The 21,505-nt window shown below is 34.0% G+C and overlaps 1 protein-coding gene across 1 annotated transcript in view; it reads right to left on the bottom strand.

Annotated features, from left to right (window-relative positions):
* Positions 1-21,505, bottom strand: part of GLRA3 (glycine receptor alpha 3) — a gene marked incomplete at both ends in the record, with an annotated part of 84,418 nt that overhangs the window by 39,005 nt on the left and 23,908 nt on the right. The window contains 2 exons of the mRNA XM_084286362.1: positions 754-977; positions 18,446-18,513. Coding sequence (XP_084142488.1) covers positions 754-977; positions 18,446-18,513 — 292 coding nt within the window. The remainder of the gene's footprint in view (positions 1-753; positions 978-18,445; positions 18,514-21,505) is intronic.

Below are 21,505 nucleotides of genomic sequence, written 5' to 3'. Positions count from 1 at the left end.
AGGCATTAGTATACCTATATTGAATGCATCTCTCATTAGATTATATTTTTGAAGTTATTTGTAAGAATGATGTTAAAACTGTTACAGCCTACTGATATCTATATTAATAAAAAGAAAGTGGGAAGAAAAGGATTAGAACAACTGTTTTTTTTGTGTCAATACTTAGATGTGATTGCTGCTTACAGCTTCATAAAACTTTTCACTTTCCTCTCTATCTCCAGAAGCAAGTGGCCTATTATTTAAATCTCATACTTCCTCAAACAGGTCATGTTTCCATGTTAGTGTGCAATTGCAATATCCAAAAAGGTGAAAAATGAATTGTATTCTTATGACATTCAAAGGTACAGCATATGAACCACAGGCCAGGTCAATTATTATACTCTAGGTATATTTGCTCTGTGCAAGTGTCCAAGTTCTGTATCTGTGTACTTTAAAATGGGAATTATAATTTTCTTATTTATCGATAATTTTCTTATTTATATGATAATTTTTCTTATTTTATTCTTATTTTACTATGTACATACCTAATGAGGGATCACCTTGGCATTTAAAATAATTAGTAATGATGATGAAATTCAGTATTCAAAATTCACATTTACTTTAGTAATAATTCTGTGTGCCTAGAAACTGAAAATATCTGTTAACAATTCTAAGATACACTTCTGAGCTTCTACCTGAAAAAAACAAAACAAAACAAAACAAAACAAAAAAAAAAAACACAAAACACTTGATTAGAGACTCATAGAGACTCACCTGATAGAATAAAGTACATTTCCATTTTTGAAAATTCTCAGCAACTTATTATCTGTTGTAACTTCATGAAAGTTGGCACCTTTTTCATTAGCAAAGAACAAATCAGGTTTCCAAATTGAATCCAACATGGATGGATCTAAGTCTAAAGAGTCATCTGGATATTCACTGTATGCAAGTCGTGGATCATTCCAATTCTGGCGGAGAAAGATGTTCACTCGGTAATCCTGAAAGAGAAAACACGCAAAGCTTTATCAAGCATAGGGATTTAGCTTTTATTTCATTTCTTAGCCATGTAATCCCCTGTCCATCTGTGTATGACAAAAGAATTACTTAGCTGAATGTCAGCATGATACCTATTTGTATTAGTGAGGACACAATGTATAAGAATAATTTCAGGGCAATTGAAAAAATCCCAAGATAAGGAAATCCAACCTCTGCATACAGTACATATAGCTCCATATAACTCTATTCCTACAGTAGCATGGTCTTGAGATAGAAATTAGAGAAACATACAGAGTTTTATGGCGTTACCTTTTTCTGCTCTACTTCCCTCTCTGAGGCAGTGAAAGTCTGTCCTACTGTAAGGGAACCTCAGTTCACTTATTTCTTCTCTCTCTAATTCTTACATATTTTAGACATACCACTTAGTCTTTTTGTGCTTCAGTTCCCTATTGAAAAATTCTTTCTTTTGCCATACAGCTGTATGAGAAGGACACACTTGTTCCTCCTCTGTTCAAATGTGGTACAGATTTTGTAACTGCTTCTGATACTTAGCTTAGGTAGAAGAGTAGTCACCTCTATTGCCACAGTCAATCCTATTTTAATTAAGGGTGTTTTATTGAAAAGATGAGCAGAGTGCTTTAAACTTCTGGAAATCACAGGGAGTTGTATACACTCTCTGTCAGAGATGAAGTATTTCTGTCTGGACACATTATTAAAAATTTACCATTCCAAAAGATGAAAATATTTTTTTTGGAGAAAATGAATATTATCATAAAATTAATTTACGTCAAGAATGGACAGAATTGAGATGCTGTGCATAAGATCATAGAGCCTATGCTTTATGGTCATACTATGATTTTCCTCCTTTGCACTACTGCATTAGTGAAATTAGATGAAAATAAAATATAAACTAAGACCTTGTTAGATGCAGAGGGGAAGTTTATTAACTTGTATTGTATGTGTTTGAAAATCAACCATGAACAAGGACACATATTTGTAGGTTATACACATGAGCAGAGTGATAGCCCTCAATGGTTAGATTTCTCCCTTTCTAGGTTTCTACGTCTGTTGCTATCAGTTCCATTTTACATAATGCTGGAAGAGATTTTTGCACAGGATGGAGTGCTTTGGAATTTACTTGTTACACTAAGTGCTGAATTTCATCTTCAATACCAAAATTATGACAAATATAACAGGCAGAGCTGTTCACTTGCAGTCAAAGGAGGGCAGAATGCAAAGGAACTGCTAAAGGCATGGGGGAGCAGGAATGAGTTAAATGATTTAAATAGATGTTACAAGGGAGAAGAATCAATATCACGAAAAATAAGACCCAGGGGAATCTTTGCCTAAAAATGTTTTGAAGAAAACTTAAAGGAAGCATAATTTTGTAACCATAGCATGCTATTTTTTTTAATTGGATTTGTGGATCACCCCACAGGGAATGAGACTGTTTGGTCAAATGGTTGTGTGTGTGTTTGCAACAGGCTAATCACAAGCCCTTAGCAAATTTTCCATTTATGATTCTGTTCTTGATGTAATATCATGGTAAAATAAATAAATAAATAAATAAATAAATAAATAAATAAAGAGAGAGAGAGAGAGGCCAGATTAATTCCACCACTTGCATATAAAATGCAAAACAAAGCAGAAAATTGGTTATTTTCTGAAACAGGAGTGCTACTCTCTTCAGTACAGTACTGAACTTGTCGCCACCATGGGAGAGTGAAAACATATTACCTTTTTTATTTTGCAGTTTCTAATATGAGCTTTTCTTGTGTAATGTATGGTCTCCTGGCTTGAAGGACAATTTTGCTTTTTGTTATACTCATACGAAGATGGTACAATATGGGGATCTGATGGATACAGGTTTTTTGTTATACTTGTTTTCTCTCTTAAGCTTACTCTCTCCTTCCTACTAATGTACATGGCAAGCTAGTATATTACAGGATACATTAGCTGTTTTAATTCTTACTGGTGAGATTTTGTAAAGTTGCTATGTTAGTTTCTGAAATGCATGCAATTTGTCATGCATTTTATTGTTGCTTTGATTAGTAGAATTAGACAGGGTGCCCTGTGGTGTATTAGGACTATGTGGTAATAGCATCTTTCCATTTTAAATTTGTTAACCAGCCACAAGCACTGTGGCTGCACCTTAGGTTACCTAATTACTTTGGGTAAATTGTTAGAGCTTCCTCATTTTCCTTTGCATACCTGAAAATTTCAGACTGAACCAAATGCCTATTCAGGTAATGATTTCAATATGTCTTTGATGAAATTTCTCAAGTACAGAAACTCAAGCATTTAAATTTAAGTAAACCTATCAAATCAGTATGTTATTTTGCATGTAGGTTACCACTTTCACTGCAAAATCGGAGAAGATGTCTCTCACTGACATCTGAGAAATGTAAATATAGCATGTATTAAATCTGAAGGATCTCCCTGTCTTTTCTCCTGCTTAATAGTTGAAATTCTGTGACTAACAAGATTATTTATGGTGCAGCCTCATCTGTAGTCATGTTAAAAAAAAAAAAAAAAAAAAAAAAAAGTAAGAGAAAGTAAGAGAATGTTAAGAGAATAATGAAATAAGACTGGACTGGATAGCCAGTTCATTGAGAGGAGACAGGAAAGTTTGATTTCTTTAACCTGGCAATGTAAAGACAAACAGAGGAATCACTTGACATACATAAATATATTGAAGGGTAAATACTAGAGGGAGAAATCAGTTTGAATATAAGGGCAAGAACATCCTTTACAATAAATACATGGACTGAAATGGCTCACACTTTATTTTATCATGCTAATAAACCTTGTTGATCTTTTCACTGACATGATTTATTATTGCAAATAACCTTCCTTATGTTTCTTAGGTCTTTCCATTATTACAGGTGTGAACTGCAGCAAGGCTAGTAACAATCTATGGCTGTATGGCAGTTCAATTAGTGAGTGAAAAAAAATGCAACAGGCTCCATGCTTCACCACTAACTGTAACCCATTAATCTGTCAGAGATTTACTATAGCAGCTAAAGAGAAATTAACTGTGATTTAAATTGATCACTGAGTACTTAACTTTAATTGACATGTCAAATCCGTGTCAGAGCAACAAGATCTGACTAATGCCAAACATCCCTGATAACATGCTTTTCTGTACTGAATAGCTGCAGGGCATTCATTAAAAGAAGCAATGTAGATATGCTGTTGATTATGATAAAGGGTTTGTCTGACTCACTGAATCTTCTTGATGATTGGTCCTGGAATAATTCCATGGTAGAAGCTCTTTTTCCAGAACTGAATTTGGGATTGGATAAAACAAAGCATGATGTTACTGCTTTTACCACAGAGAACCCAGAGTCAGTCTGGGAGTACTGGGGTACTTCCTCACTTTCTTAATAAGAAGCAGCTTGGTGAAATTTCCAGCACTGTAGGATTTCTCCCTCAGAATGAAATATCTTCATCAATGGGCCTTAGAAGGAAGTCTTCCTCTTGCAGTTTTTCTTTCTAAGCCTGTGACTCTTCTGATTTTGCTATATAAGGAGAAATATGCAACTCCTTATGCAAAGAGATGCAGAGCTTTTCTGTCTAGTCCTCCCCCAATGGTGGTTAAGCAATTTGTTGGCAATTTGAGTCCTTGCAGGCTGAAGATGAGCAGTAAGGCCTATCTGTTCTTGGATAAAAACTCTCTAATCCTATGGTTGTTTGAAAATGGTGGGTGCTCTTACCCCCTCCATTAAGTAGGACAGGCCAGATGGTTTGGGGATTTGGGTGAGGGCTAACTTGCCTCTGATTTCAGGAAGCTTTAGGAAATTATTTGAGCTATTCAAAGAAGATTGTTGGTGGATTTTGGATGAAGAGCTATCTCTATCTCCATCCATGGGTGTATAAAAGCAGATTTTAAGATGTTCTTTAAAAAAATTTTATTTTAAAAGAAGTGTTATACTCTTACTGGGTTTTCTTTTCTTACACTCAAAACTAAGTGGGGGTGTCCTGTGAATCATTTTCTTAAAGTTTTGTTAATTTGGTCTAATTTATTTGCAAAATTTGCCTCCAATAATGGCCCAGCAGCACTCTAATTAAGTCAATAGAACTAAAACTCATTTGCTAAAGAACTAAATGAAACTATGACTTTGAAATTACTACCTATAGTATCAGAGCTCTCAGATTCCCCTTCAAAAATAAAGTTTAGACTTCAGTGAATAAGTATGTACACTACTAGTGTACCAAATGCTCTTTCTAGGTTTGTCACCTGCTTTCACAGTCTTAGATTCTGAAGTGATATGCGTTCAGCTAATGCATGGGACAGATGAATGTAGCTTGCTTGCTTTTCTGCTGGGTTGAATATCTCATTCATCATCATGGCTCTTGGTTTGGAGTATAAGAACTGTTCTGTCAGTACTTTAGTTCAGTCTTTTCCTTACTGAAAGTATGGGTCATTTACAGCATGATTATTAATAGAGCTTTCAATCTTTGTCATTCAAACCACAGCTTAAAAAGAAGTAGTTTCTGTAAGGAATCCTTGATTGTTAGCATTTAACTTCCTTCTATTTACTATAAAACATTCAAGATCTATTGAATTCAACAGTGTTCCACAAAATCTACTTATTTTCCCTAGGTTTTAGGACGGAAACATTACAAAATGGACAGCTTTAGTTAACTTTGTTTGCTTGGTTTTTTTTTGTTTGTTTGTTTGTTTGTTTGTTTTGGTTTATTATCAGTAGCAACGGACAGATTTAAGTTTATATTCTCATAAATAATTGTCATATCAAAAGTCAAAACATCTAGGTTGTTTACTTTTTTTTTTTAAATAAATCTAATACAGTACTAAACTGCTATGTAATAATCTTGGTCAGACCTCCTATTGTGTCTTCAACTCTTAATGGAAGTTGTGTGTTCCCAACTCCTAATGCATTACACTAAAACCACATTTTGCAAATTTTCAGTGTAACTGGGGTTTTAAGCTTCAGCTCAGGGGTTTTTAAAATGTTTACATTTTCAAGCAGCTGTATAAGGGGTTAGATGAAAATGGACATGCCAATTACATGAATAAACATCATGGTCTAAAACTCTGTTGATCTTTGCCATGTTCGCGGTTTAAAATATATATATATTAAATATATATATATATTTTTTTCTTCTGCAAATGATGTGTCCCTGAGGATGCTTTTGCTCCATCACCAGAAGGTATTTTATTTCCATGTGAAAAGTTGAGTTTTACTGAGCTGATTCATTTGCCCATGACTTTTTGGTGCTACATATTCTGTGTTATTATTAATTTATATTATACATTAGCACTCAGAATATGACTGGTTTCAATGGCTGAATGAATAAAAGTAGAAATCTTCACTGAAAATATGTATTTATAATCATCCTGGTTTTAACCTCCCCAGGGAAATAAAAAGGACCAAAGAGTAATTTGGGAATTCCATACTAAATTTCCCCTCAGTCTTCCAACTGTTGGGAGCTAAATATGGCATTGTCTAGAGTAAGGTAAATAGGGCAAAATAAAAGGTAAAGCTGAACTAGCTTAAGTCCAGAAGCTTAACTACAGATACATATCTCTAACTTTAAACAAAATTTGTTAGATATGTGTCATCTTTAAATGTATTGATAGGCATGATGTCCACCAAGAATTCTGTCAGGAAAATCATGTTGTTTTAGAGGTTCTACAATGATGTTGTAGCAACACATAAATGTTAATGTGGAGTTGAACTAGTTGTACCAGTACTGAGGAGAAAGGGAACAATCTGTTTGTCTACACAAAGACATCTAATAGCATTTGAAAACCCCTAAGATATTTCCCTTTTTATCTGCTGGTTCAGAAAGATGCATGTCTTCTGTAATCCTATGGCATGTCCACCTGTCCTAGGGATTTACAGGGATTATTAAGGCCATTTAAAAAATCACTAAATGCACTTAGGCCACTAAATAGAACATGAAAAGACACGAACTGCAATCAGTATCCATTTACTAATCTGCTCCTTTAATGAAGAAATTACCTTTGCAAAAAAAGTGTGTGTGGGTCTAGATAAGTAGCAAGGGAGAAGGATGATATTGAAAGAGTAGACACCTTGCTGATGAGGCATGTCAAGTTCACAGGCTTCCACTAGGCCCATTGAAGGGGAAGGAAGTGGAGGAGAACCATTGACAAGCCGATCCTAATCATGTTTTCATAGATCTCAAATACCCTCAAATACAAACAGTCATACCAGAACAGTCACCGACAAAAATCTGAAACATTTTTCTTCTGTTTTGCTAACCTAAATTTATGTGTTTAGTTTTATGAAGCTGAACTTCATAACATTGTACTGCCTAGAAATTTGAAAATTTTGGTATTCTATCCCCTCAATCCTACTAAGTCAAGTAGCTAAATCCTCATTCAATTTAAATCTCTAAATAGAAATAGAGCAACTGAAAAGGAGATTGTGAGAGATCCCACATATTGTAGCATGCAATGTTTATAATTGAAAGCATTCTAGAAATCTTCTTCTTTAACTAAGCCTGTTATGCCAATAAATTAGCTTTCATATGTTTCTATAAGATTACTTTTGGAAATCTAATAAAAATAAATTTGCTCACTAGAAGATCAGACAATGTAAATGCTTGTTTTCTTAAGCAAGGGAATAAACTGAGATTTGCTAGAAGTGCTTTTGAGCGTTAGTGTTCTGTCATTTAAAAAGGTAAAGAAATAATGGTGAATACACACTTTTTCCAAGTGATGTGTATTCAGTACATTTGTTTTTAATTCACCTTCAATATCTTCTTGATTGTGATAAAGTATTTGATCAATATCTGTTCACACCGGCTCACAGTCTCTCACAGAAATTGCCCTGAGGAGGCAGTCAGCTATTTTTTATTTTTTTTTTTTTTTGTTGGGGGGAAGATTGGGATTAAATTTGCCCTTAGGGTTTGATAACATTTTGTCGGTGCTTGCCAGTTAGGAACTTTCTAAACTGTGAAGAAGGCTACAGCTGTGGAGAGCTAAATCCTGTTGGCTTCCATGTGTTGAAAGCATTGTATGAAGGAGTTGAAAAAAGTGAATCCTCTGCAAGCTGGAGCAGTAGAGGCAGAGGAACAAAGACTGTGAGGTAGGATTAGCTGCAGTCTGGAGAGATGGAGTAAGCTGGGAATCCCTAGATTCCTATCCAGAGACACACATCTTATGAATCCAGATGGAAGGTGGCCCTTCCTGTGTAAAATAGTTAACTAGATGAAGGGACAATGGAAACTATTTTGGGAACAAGAGAAGATATAACCCCCAATATCTGTGCTGTATGAGGTGAATGGGACTGCTAGGACGACATGATAAGCGACACAGATTCTGAAGTCATAAGGATTATTTTACACTGTTAAGTAAACCAAGCTGTCTCAGACAGGCTGAGTTTAGTATTGCATAAATTGGCAATAGAATTTAGGAGGATTAAAAAAAAAAAAAAAATCTAACACCATAGTTGCAATGCCAATAATGACACAGGGAGGGGCATGTCAGTAAAATATGCATATCAGCCCAAATCTTGCTGTGATCATATTGGCACTTAGAGAAAACTGGTCTGGATCACATTTTTATAGCACCTCTTGTTCTGCCAACTGTTAATGACAACGACATGTGGTAGCACACTATTTGGAAAAGAAGAAAAGTCATAAAGACTATGTAGAAAACATTCCTACAAGTTTGTTGAATATGTTGTATTACTTTACTGTTGAATTGTAAAGTATTATAAAATGGTTTGAACTTTTTGGGATATTATTTAGGCTATGTTTTTGCAGGGTGGGTATGATATATATAAAAAAATCTGAGTGCACAGCTTTTTCATGCTGAGTGATTATTTTGGCTATTGTAATTCAAAATTCACACCCAGAGTGAATGAAGTGCCAAGTATTCAAAATCAAATGAATATGTGAGAATGGAACTGAATTTTTAAATGATGCCAGAATAATTCAAACTTATTCATGGAAAAGAATTTCAAAGATATGCTTCATGTAAAGTGTTTACACTGGAGAGCTTTTCCAGCACACACATACTACTTAAGAATAGAAATTAGGAAAATATGGCAATTTGAAAATCCCTTATTTTCTTTAAGTTCATTTTAAAGTAATTTTAAAGTTAATATAGCTTTTGTTTCTGTAAACTAAGTGTTAGTAAATTGCAGGCTCATGCAAAAAATGAGGGAGAAGCTTTTATTAGGATAGTAATACAAAGGGATTTATGGACTTAACTCCTATTAGAGTTAATGGGAGGTAAAGGCGAAATCCCCATATATCATGATAAGATTGATTTCCATTACCAAAATACACATTGTGAGGCATCGAGTCATTTATAGTCAAGATGCTTGAAAAATGTTTTATTTTGGCCTGGTCTCTCACTACCTTTTTTGTTTGTTTGTTTGTTTGTTTTTTGTAGTAGTCTTTACATTTTTATGTGTCCTTAGAAATCAAACAAATGTCATGAGTGTTAAACAAACATAACCTTGGTGGAATGAATTGTCTTGTACTATTGCAACAAAATAAGAAACTTTATAAACAGCTTACCTCATCCAGCATGAGTGGAGCTATGTAGGGATGCCTTAATCTTATTTTCACAGGTCCTGAGATTTTCCACAGCAGTGACTGAGATTAGTTGTCTTCACAGCTTTGTCTGGATATGTAATTACTATATGCAGGATATGGACTTTTTGCAGCAGCTAGCCTAACAGCTACTATTCAAACAGATTGAAATGACAATTATAGAAATATAAAAGTAAGGAAGAAAATATTGGAGGGGATGGAGTAATGCTTTCACAGTGCAGTAGTGCTGCTAAAGTCATAGTTTTTCCTTTAAGTGAAAAGAGCAATCAGAGAAAAGAGACTAAGAGGAAGCAAGCATAGGTTAAGAGGTACCAGGAGGTGTGAACTTTTCTCCAGCATTTCTAGAACAAGATCATATGGATTCAGGTAAACATGGGATCTAAAAAAAAAACAAAAACAGGCTAAAGGCTAAGTCTCCCTTGACGTGAGGAGATAGAGATTCTGGAGGAACCTTTCATGACGGTTGGCATATGAAAAAGCCTTTTGGCTTTTAGACAGCATTTGAACAGATGAATGGGATTATAAAGCTAAATTGTCTGCAGCAGCAAGGGCCTGCACTGCTGATCCAAGTGATCCTCTCCAGTCCGTTGTTCCTACTAACTGCAGTACGTGTCTATAGGGAAACAGAAAATTTGATCTTTCTGCATTATACAAAGTGTTCTGTAAAATTGAACATTTGTTCAAATGGATCAGAGAGAATGAGCAATGTATTTCTGTGGTATGTCTGGAAGAGCTGATTATAATACCTATCTTGGTAAATATTTATTTTAGATAAAACAGACCAATTACAGGAGAGATTTGGAGACCCGGAACATGATTTTCCTATGCTTGGAGTACGAAGGCCACTGCAGGCCTAGGTTCAGTCTCTTCTGCAAGTGAAGTAAAAATAGGTGAAGCTAGTTTTCCTTATTGTAAACAAGGACTTAAGAAAACATGGCTCAGTGTACAAGTGTAAGGCTATCACTGCTGCCAATTCCCTACACATGTGAAACAAACTGTGGCTGACTCATTCTAACACATTTAGAGATCTGGTGCATGAAGTTGGTATAGATGGTTGTACACACAATTTGAATTTCTCCAAGGACTAAGATGTCAAAGCAGTAGATATTGTGTGCATCTGGTCGTAGCTGATGAGAGATGTGAATTTTGTGGATGCTGAACTCAAATGAGTGGATACAAATGCTCGGTTTTCAGCACTAGCTAGAGGTAGTGGATTATTTTTGAGGTTTTGTGTGACAACTAGGACTATAAAATACTAGTTGTTTTTCATGAAGAATCTTGGGGATTTTATTCAGTGTTCAACATTCTGTTGGTGCTGTTGTTAATTAATGTAAACATTTGTTTTTTGATTTATGTATCGGCAAAGAATGCCAATGTTCAAGTATCATGTTTTAGTCTTATGTCAAACTGAATGAAAAAAACCTGCTTGTCAGTGCTTACTTTTTAAAAAATCTTTATGATGCAGTTTTCTTAAAGTAATTTCACTTATGTGTGTGGAACTACAAATTCAGGCACCATAAAAATAGGATCAGCAAAGAGCAGTCTGCTTTGAAATGAGAAAACCTTTTGTAAGTCTCCACCTGCAGCTTCAATACATGTGCTCAGAGTGCCTGTCTTCTACATATATCAGAGTCTGTAGAAACACAGTGCTTGCATGTTGGGAAACATGAAATATTACCTCTTTGTTGACATTAATACAGTTCTGTCTGGAATCCTTGACCATACCACACAGGTCTGAAATTGGTTATAATTCACTCTTATGGATGGGTGTTAAGATTCAGATGATCTGTTTATATCAGTAGGGAAAGTTAAATGAAACCAGCAGTATTTATTTCTGACTCATATTTATTCTCTATATTTCATTAAGATCCCATTGAATTTCAATTCCAAGTTCCACAAAACATTACGGAACTTGGCTGGTCTCAGCCGCCAATCCTTGGGATAAATACAAAACCTACTCCAATTCATCTTCTTCCAGGATAATGTAAAAACAAATTGTATGTGGGTCACTACCATAAAAATGAATACAGCTTAATCAAATCAAAACAACTAAAATGGCAATCTTAATATTTAATTGTGGAAACCTTCTGGTATATTATGCTTCTAAATTCTGTTTCTAAGGTATCTGTTTTCACTGAAGTACCATTCCTTTATTCTCCTTGTGCCCATTACATGACTGCTGTCAGTCCAAATACTTGTTTGAACTTATGCTTCATTGCAGATACTTTTTTATGATATTTTCACAGCTATGGCTTATTCATGCACAGAATATAATTGTTTTCAGTTCTTGCATCGTTTGTAAATTTCCATTAGTACTGAAGATGCACATTAGCAACTGAATTGGGTCCTCTATGGTAGTACGTTCATCTAAAGCCATCAAAAATGTACATGGCATTTTCAATCTACTTTACAGTATCATTTATTCTAAACTGTAAATTCACAGTCACTATAGAGATGCTAAGTTAATGAAACTACTTTGTTTCTTAAAGAAATTTCACTTCCTCATAAACCACTGAAAGATTATTGAGAAAGGGCAGGTTTTGAGACCTGAAAACAAGGCCTTGCTGTTTTCCACTATTTTCTAAGAGAAATGAACTATGCTGTTAGATACAATTGCAATTTATCTCCAGAGCATTCAGCAGAATGTGGCCTCAGGATGCTATCTGAAATAAACCCATCACTTGGACTTGGGTTGGTTTGCTGCTGTTGTATGGTGACAAACAACTTAACTGACAGTTGATCTCTATAAAGGCAAGATTATATATTTATTTTTTACTGACATGTCTCTTCATAGTTTACATTTCTGTTTTCCTGTACATCCATGTTGAATAGACTGGTTTTCAAAAAATGTGAAATATGTGGAAATCATCTCTGTAACTTAACCTGTTTTTCAAATAACATGTTTGCACTCTACTAGCCAAGGAATGAACAGTTCTTCTCCCTAATAACTCCCTGAAAATTTTCTTTTGAAAACAGTTTAAAAGCCATTGGCTTGAGGGTTTAGGGAAAGAAGTCTGCCACCAACTTCTGCAAAGACCATAAATTCCAGCAAAAACAAAGCTTCTGGCCCTTTTTAGAAATCAATTTAATCAACCATTTTTGCTAGTCCAAACATATACCAAACCAAACAATCAATGATATTTTCTTCAGAGAAAAGACCATCTGCTGCTCAGATTCCTGGAATTTAGTTCTGGAATGATCCAACACAAATTCTGTCTATTATTTTTCTACTGAATCATTTATAAATCTTCAAAGGAAGAAAAAAGTAAAAAATTGACATTTCCTTTATTTTTTCAGTCACAAAAGGAGCTGAAAAGGCTGGAGTTATTTTCTGAGGAAAAAAATTACAGATGCCAGGAGTAGAGGAGTATATACAGGAGTATAGTTATTTCATAACAGAGCAAGAAAACATTAGGAAAAGGTATGGAATAGAACAATCATTCTCATAACCTTTCCAGAGGTCAGGAAATAAGACACAGTACAACTATTTCTCCTCATTTCCAAAAGTTTGGGTAAGGATGATTTTCAGTATTTGTAAGGAACCAGATTTTTCCAGATTTGGAATTTCACCTATTGGTACCTGATAACATGTGTGTGCTGTATCATCTGTACTGGCCCTTTTTGTGTAACTGTAACCAACCCATCCTACTGCTGCACCGTCTATGTCAGTTTATATAAGTAAATCAGATACTGGACCCTCATATTTGTACACACAGCTCCAACTGGTCTTGTTATTAATAAACTAGTCCTGTACCACTGCATACTGTTTTTCCATTTTCAGTCACCATGCTCCCTTGATACCATAATCTAATAGATAAGCCTCAACCCAACTTTTTGCCCTACACTGCGAGTTAGGAAGCACATCCAGGGTTGCAAAATATGCCTTTCTTGTTGCTCTTGTTGTTGGTTTTTGTTTATTTGTTTTGTTTAATTTAGTTCCTGGAACTTCAAATGTTTTGTAGCCAAGAAGCCTGTGGGATAAGTAGCAAATTCAACCCCTCTTTCAGACACAATACTATAGTTACGTTTTATAGAATTTCCATAGATTATGGAAAATGTTTGCTGCATCCAGGGACAGCAGATATGATGCCATCTGGTTGGAATGCAGGTTCAGCAAGGGGATTTGCATGCATTAGTCTGGTCATGTAATAAACTGGAAAGCTGCAGACCTGGCAGAACTTGAAAGATGTCAGGTTCTCCTGACTCCATGACCTAGGCTCAGAATCCTAGAAGAAAGTTCATGATAAAAGGAAGAATGCTAAGTAACTCACCTTCAGTCCATACAAGAACAATCTTGATTCAAGTCAACGATCATTGCCTTGATAGAAGGGAGTTAACCATCAAATATGGTGAAAAATAAGTTTTTGTTTTTGTTGTTGTGTTTGTTTTTCAAAAGTGTGAGGTAATTTTTATTACATGTTCACTCATCTGCAATAAAAATTGTACAAAGTAGATTCTTCTGCCAATCACTTCAGTATTAACACATTACTATATCCATTACACAGAAACTTTCAATGTATTTTCACCAAAGGAAGGCATATATTCCAACATATTTGAGATAATAAACTAAGTTATTTATTTTAGAAAAAGTATTTGGTAAAACATCATCATTAAGCTTTGCAGTGTATCCAAGTGAACATGTTTCAAGTATTCTGTTTAAAGATGACCTAGAACAGGTACAATAGAATATAAAGAGAAATGCTCACTTGATGAAAGATTTAAGAAATTCAAGAGCTGTGACTCATGAAGGGAGTGATCATAATGGCTTAAAAATAGGTTAATTTTAGTTGAAGGTATGCTTTATTTGTAGATGTAAAATAATCTCATTATTACTTGGAGAACAGAAAGATATGTCACCTGCTTCTTGACAACATTCAGGATAACACGTCTTTTCAGGCTACCCATCAGCAGAAATGTGGCAGAAACAGATAACAAACATATGCTTTTTAACATACTAATTGTCTGCACTGATGTCATTTGCCATTAGGTGTCTTAGTGTGTCTCTTTCAATTCAATTTTAGAACATGCCTCGTACTAAGCATGTTAACACATACTTAGTAAATATTGCTGTACTGCTGCATTAGGATCAATGTGTTGCTGACTTTAAACCTTAGAAAATCTTAAGGAATTTGGTCAGTCATATTTACTAGAATCAAAGTAGGCTTTTTTTATGTGCTACTATCTGTCCCAAAGCCTCACTAAGTGTTCTTTAGTCATTGCTTCATGTATTCAGTATTTTGTCTCTGAACATTTGTAGCTTAAAATGTTGCCATTGAAATATTGCCATTGAAATTATTCTCATCCTATAAGACTGAACAATATCTTCTATTTTCCACTGGTAACTGCCAGCAGTATATATTAACACTGCTTTTACCAATTAGGAAATCTCTTTGCATTAGACTATACAGTGCAAAGTGAAATGGAGCACAGCTTGAGCTGCTAAGAGAAACTCTGTAAGGCACTTTTGAGGGTGTTGTGATAAAAGCTGAAATTTAAATTCCAGTGAACTAATAAGAGAATTATATGGTTTCTTGTAGGATTTGGTTTCCATATTGCCAATATATATCTAATTTTACATGAACAAACTAACTGATTTTTAAAGATTTTCAAAATCTGATTTTCTCAGATTTTTAAAGTTGTAAGCTTACATATTTCATCTATATGTATGCTTAGATATTTCATCATTCATCTTAAATTAAAAACTTCAGCTACTAATTTAGTGCTATCATGCAAAAAAGGTCATCTTATTCTAGGTTTCCACATGTTGTTAATATTCTGCGAATCTTTAAGATTTCTAAATCTGTAGGTGAAAAGAACAATAGTACCAACAAGTGAAAAATGGACTGGACCTATTCATTTATATGTGCAAAAGAGTAAAAATTCATTTGGCTAGAGAATGAGTGCGAAATTCTCCCTTTGTGAATATCATTGAAACAGACATATAAATATACATACTATCATTTGGCTCAGTAACATAGACAAATTGGCAAGGCTGGACCCTTGTATGTAGCACTGGTGAGATCACACCTCAAATACTATGTTCAGTTTTGGGCTGCTCACTATAATGATACTGAGTTGTTGAGCGTGTGCTCAACAGAAAAGCAATGAAGCTGGTGAAGGGACTAGAAAACAAGTGTTATGAGGAGTGTCTGAAGGCACTGGGGTTGTTTAGTCTGGAGAAGAGGAGGCTGAGGGGAAACCTCATTGCTCTCTACAGCTTTGTGAAGAAAGGTTGCAGGAGCAATAGGGAGAGAAGAAATGGCCTCAAGTTAAGCCAGAGGAGGCTTAGATTGGACATTAGGAAGTATTTCTTCACTGAGAGAGTGGTCAAGCATTGGAACAGGCTGCCCAGCGAAGTGGTGGAGACACCATTCCTGGAAGTATTTAAGAGGTGTGGATGGGGCATTTAGGGACATGGTTTAGTGATGGGATTCAGTTGATGGTTGGACTTGGTGATCTTGAAGATCTTTTCCAACCTGGATGGTGCTATGATTCTATAGTTATAAGAGTTATAACCATAACTTAGACTTTTAAGAAGCTGAAATAGCTGTGAAACAAAAAGAAATAAAGAAATAACCAATTTAAAGGTGTAAGTCACATTAAGCTTCTTCAGTAAATGGATGTGGATGGATTCAAGAGAATTCTCGAAGTAAAGCTGGTTCATGCTGCACACTGTAAGATCGCATTGCACATTGACAATCTTTTTTTTTTTTAAAAAAAAAAAAAAAACAACACTATGTTATGCATAACTAAGGCAGCAGAGGGAGCTCAGAGATTTTGGTCATCAGTGAGTAAAACAAAGTGAAATTACACTGCAAAGAACAATTATGTAAACAGCGAAGGGCAGGGGCTGATGTACTCTCTCTTCTTTAAAACTAATACATGTACACTATATGCATATCCCATTATTCTGCTGCTAGTTTTAAATACCGTAGAGACTTCAAGGTACCACTTACTGGCCAGGTCATGTTTTGCACTTCTTACTTATTTAAGCTCTTTTCTTTATAGTTTGTATAAAAAAAATAATAATATTAAAAAAAATAATAAAAATCAGTGAATTGATATTTGTTCAAGAATGCAGAGATCCAACTTTTAAAATAATGCAAGTTGGTTTTAATTTATTAAAACTATTTATGCTATTTATTAATTTCTTTATACTAAGTGGTACTGAAAAGAAATGTTTGTTTGTTTATTTATTTATTTATTTATTTATTTAGAGAAAATGCACTTGAGATGTGACCTGAAATATCTTCATCTTAAATTCAGGACAATTTTTTTAATGGTAACAACTTCAATATTCAAAATATCCTTTTTAGAGTGATTTTTTTTGCTGGATCTTTGTACTTTGCTGACCCCATGCTCAAGCCATTAAAAAGTAGCTGTGGAATGCTATTCTAATCATGTGGGCATTGCTTAATCCTCTGATCGAACCTGAATAAATCTCCTTGGACACCATGTCAATCTGGGATTTGCAGCCTGGCAAGGGACCCAAGCTGAAATACAAATTAAAGTAATTTTCTACGTGGAAAAAAAATTGCCTTCCTCTTTCAGTATCATCTACCACTATATTGTATGGCATGTAAAGATATCACTCTGGGTATCACTTTGGATAGAGAAGACCTATATATTTCAATATCAGAATTGAAATTAAATATAATATAGGATTAATATAATAATAATATAGGATTAATATAATATAATATAGGATTAAATTCCTATATAAGGCTCCTTGGTTACATTTAAACTTTTCATTTTTGCTCTTACTGGTAAATCAGAAGAATGGCTTTTGGTTAGTATTATTATTTTATCTTTTATTTATTTATTTATTTATTAATATTCTTGGCTAGACCAATCTTTTTTTGGCCTGTGTTCTGTCATTCCAAGTATATATCCTGATCCCTGAAATTGAAATTGTTGAGATTTCAGAGCATTTGCTGTACTTGGATCTTACAGACTCCCACAGTTCTTCCATCATGTCTGTATTTTAACCCGTTTTGACCCCAAATCACTTTATAAATATTTTCAAATATGTTTATTTGCCTTTCCTTAAAATATGTGAGGCACTTGTATGGAGAAAGAACCTATATAACTTCTCTCTCACCAACTTTTAATGGGTAAATCTGTGATCCAAGTTATTAACAGATATGTTTCACCTGCTAGATAGAATTGTCCAAGTTGTTCTTGTCAGTTCATAGCTCAATATTTAGTTTTGCTGTCTTTAGACTTTGACTTCTCAGTCTCATTATGTCCTTCAAATCTCCAGTCTTTTTATACTCATTTATATCATTTTTTTATATCATTTATATCATTTATACTCATTTTATATCATTATTTATATCATTTGCCTTTCTTTAATAGAAATATTTTAAGTGTATTTACAAAAGTTCTGCAGTCCACTTATATTTACCCCACTCATAGAATTCATAATTAAATTTTATATATCAGTTAATCATTTTAGTTATTGTATTATCTCTGTGCACTAGTTCTATAAAAGAACTTGTTTTTAAGTATACATCCCCATATGTACTGTACGTAAAGAACTGTAAAAATATAATTAACAAAATAACTTAATGAATGGATCTTTTTGAGGTTAGAAAGGTGGAACACTATAGAAACTAATATCTGTCTAATTGAAAATAATGAATTCACTACAACTATTAAATAAGACCTATGGATAACTAAAAATAAAAACATTGCTTTTTTTTTTTTTTTTAATGTGTGTTTAATAGTATGATAATGGATTTTCTGTTACAAAAAAATCAATGGCTAAGTTAAATGTTCTCAGTTTCTGTTTGCAGAAGAGGATTTCCTTCTTTATTTATTTTCCATTTGAAGAGAAGTCTTAGCTTGCTTTTAACTTCATTAAATGTCTTTAACTTAAACTTTAAACATTGTTTGAGGTAAAATGTCTTACCATGGTTGTCTCTGCAATGGATCCAAAGCTGTTTATAAATATATTGCATGTGACATTAACTGGAGGACCTGCAGAAGGAAAATAAAACACCAGACAATGTTTCAGAATCAATCCTTTTTGAGTGACTGTAAAATATATTAACATACTAAATGATTATGAAACAATGTTTGTTGACTTAGGAGAAAATAATGCTATATTCAAAACTAATATAATGCAAAAATTTGAATGGTTTCTAGTAAGTAATAGATTTTCCCTTGCAGTTCTTCTCAAAGGTATACTACTTGACTAGCCATTTCATTATGAATTTGCATGAAGGATTCTATACCAAAAAAATATATATATATAGAGAGAGAATATTTAAAAGAACATTTAATTTGAAATGTATAGCCAGAAGTATTTTTATGTGTTTTTTCAGTGAAAAATGTCTTCTCACAAAAATTAGAGTGAAAAGTCACCTTTTCCACTCAAGGCAGCTGTTACTTTTAACATTATCTGTCATCACTGGAAACAGAAATACATTATTGCTGCTCTTATCTCTACTATTGACAGGAACAAATGTGGATAAGAAAGAATAACTTAGATTCTATTCTCATTTCTCTGAAATCCACAGAATGGTTAAGAATCCATTTAAGCTGAATTTTCTGTTACCATGGATCTTCAGCCAACTGTTGTTCTGCCTTATCTTTCATTTGTGAAGCATCAGTAGTGGCAGAGTAGTCATTATGATAACTGAACAATAAACAGTCTCTTCATGGAAAAGGTTTTAAATTACTTCCCTGCAAGTCTCTGTGAAAATAGCATTGCACTATAGCATGCTAATTTCTCCATTATTTCTTATCAGTTTAAGTCTATGTGCAATGGAAACAAGGTCTTTCCATCATACCATTCTTCTGTCACCCTTCTGCACCTTGATATTCTTATATCAACAATCCACTTCAGCATTGGAGATGTTAGTTTAGCTTTCTAGTTATAAGCAACCATTAATAATGAAAGATCCATACCTGGAATTTGAAGACTGGTATTGCAAACACTCATGTAATATTTATTTTTTAGTCACTGAAGTAATAGGCAGCTCTGCCACCATTTGTGCTTTACAACTAGAAAAATTTAATGTGACCAATGAACTTGATATTAAATATTTGAAGAATAAAAACATTCATTAAAAATTCTGCCAACAGGACAAAACTTTGAACGTCCGGCTTTCTTTCTTCAAGGCAATAACTGTTTTGAAGTACTGCATGGGAATTACAATAAAACATCATTGCATGTACTTGTACTGCATTTGCAGTCACTTTGGCGCTTTGGCACTACAGTCATTTTGATACTTGGTTAATTATTCAAAACAGTTGAGCAAATCCAATATTTAGAATTCAGTGAAAGCTTTCTATGGAAAAACTCCTGAAAAAGATTGAAAGAAATGAAAAAAAAAAATAAATAAAAAAATAAAAAAGGAGAGATGAACAAAGGGAGAGGCACTAAAAACTATCAGGGAGAAAATTGTATTTCCTGGTAGTGTCAGATTAATTGTTTGCAATGCTTTACTTTCTAACACTTCCATGTTGTAGTACTTGTCATTTCTTTCAAATTTGATATGACATGATCTTGTTTAAAGTAGTACAATAGAACTACTAGTACACTAATATTGCACTTTACTAACACATTAAATTGTAAATTTGCTTCATCAATATTCATAATTGCTTTTATAAAGAAAAATAAATAAATAAATTGATACAACACTGATGCTTAATTTCAAAAGCAGTCTTACAAAAAGACAGGTAATAGCTAGTTAAAAAGGGGATAAAAAGAAGCTATAAGCAGCTTGGAAGTGGTTTAGACATTACTTAAAGACACTGCACTCAGAGTAAAAATGTACCTCCTAAAACATGGTCAAATAGAAGTATAAATGAAGCTGTTAAACCTGGAAGTCAGGTTCAAACATATGAACCTAGGCAAGTAAAATGTAAATTAAAGACAGGACAAAAAAAAAAAAAAAAAAAGTAGAACTGAATCTTAGTAGAGACAGAAAAGCTAAAAGTGATAACTTTCTTTAAGGCATTAAAAATAGAATACTGCCAAGACTGGAAGGTGAAGTTGAGGAGATGATTAAGATACAGAGGTATCCATGAAAATAGAGAAGATCAGAGCAGAAAAACTAAATTAAGTCTTTGGAGTAGCATTTGTATTCTGTTGCTAGCCTTGTCAAAGACTAAGCCATTCTGATGGAAGATTTTGTATGAGGACTGTAGGATTTCCTACAAAAAATGGTTTGAGAAAGCTGGACTTTTCAGCCTAAGGAGAAGGCTCCAGGTTGACCTCATTGCGGCTTTTCAGTACTTAAAGGGGACTTACAAAAAAGATGAAGATCAACTCTTTGCTCAATCAGATAATGACGGGACAGTTTTAAACTAAAAGAGGGGATATTTAGATTAGGCACTGGGAAGAAATACACAGAGGGTGGTGAGGCAGTGGAACAGGTTGTCCAGAGAGGCTGTGGATGCCCCATCCCTGGAGATGTTCAAGACCAGGTTAGATGAGGCCCTGAGCAACCTGATTTAGTGGGTGGTGTCCCTGCCTGTGGTAGGGGGGTTGGAAGGGCCTTTAAAGTCCCTTCCAATCCAAGCCATTCTATGATTCAATGATTTTTATATTTTAACATTGGAGAACAAAGGAACTGGAACAAACTGACAGCCTGAGGTGATATTAAACCAGACATTGTAAAAATTGTTGCAACATTGTAAGTTGAAAGCTGAAATAGTAATTACTGTTAGTCAGCTATCACCTGTGTCAATTTTGTTATAGAAAGCAGTGTGTATCACTTCTGTCTATAATTTGAATTAAAGAAGAAAAAAGGTTTCTGAGGATGATGGTGGATGACATTAACAATAAGCATTATCCCTGTAAACCTTAACTCTATACCAGCCAAAGTGAAATTATGATAAATGTTATAATTAAAAGGTTACTGGATTATTTCTAGTAATTCTATTACTAGAATTATTCTACTAATTAATAAAATATTAATATTATTTTAGCTGAAATACCATCTCTCAGATCTATTGAAGA

This window comes from Netta rufina, assembly GCF_964035555.1.
Source record: "Netta rufina genome assembly, chromosome: 4".
NCBI lineage: Eukaryota > Metazoa > Chordata > Aves > Anseriformes > Anatidae > Netta > Netta rufina.
Note: the sequence above shows the minus strand (reverse complement) of the source record. Positions and strands in the feature narration are given on the sequence as shown.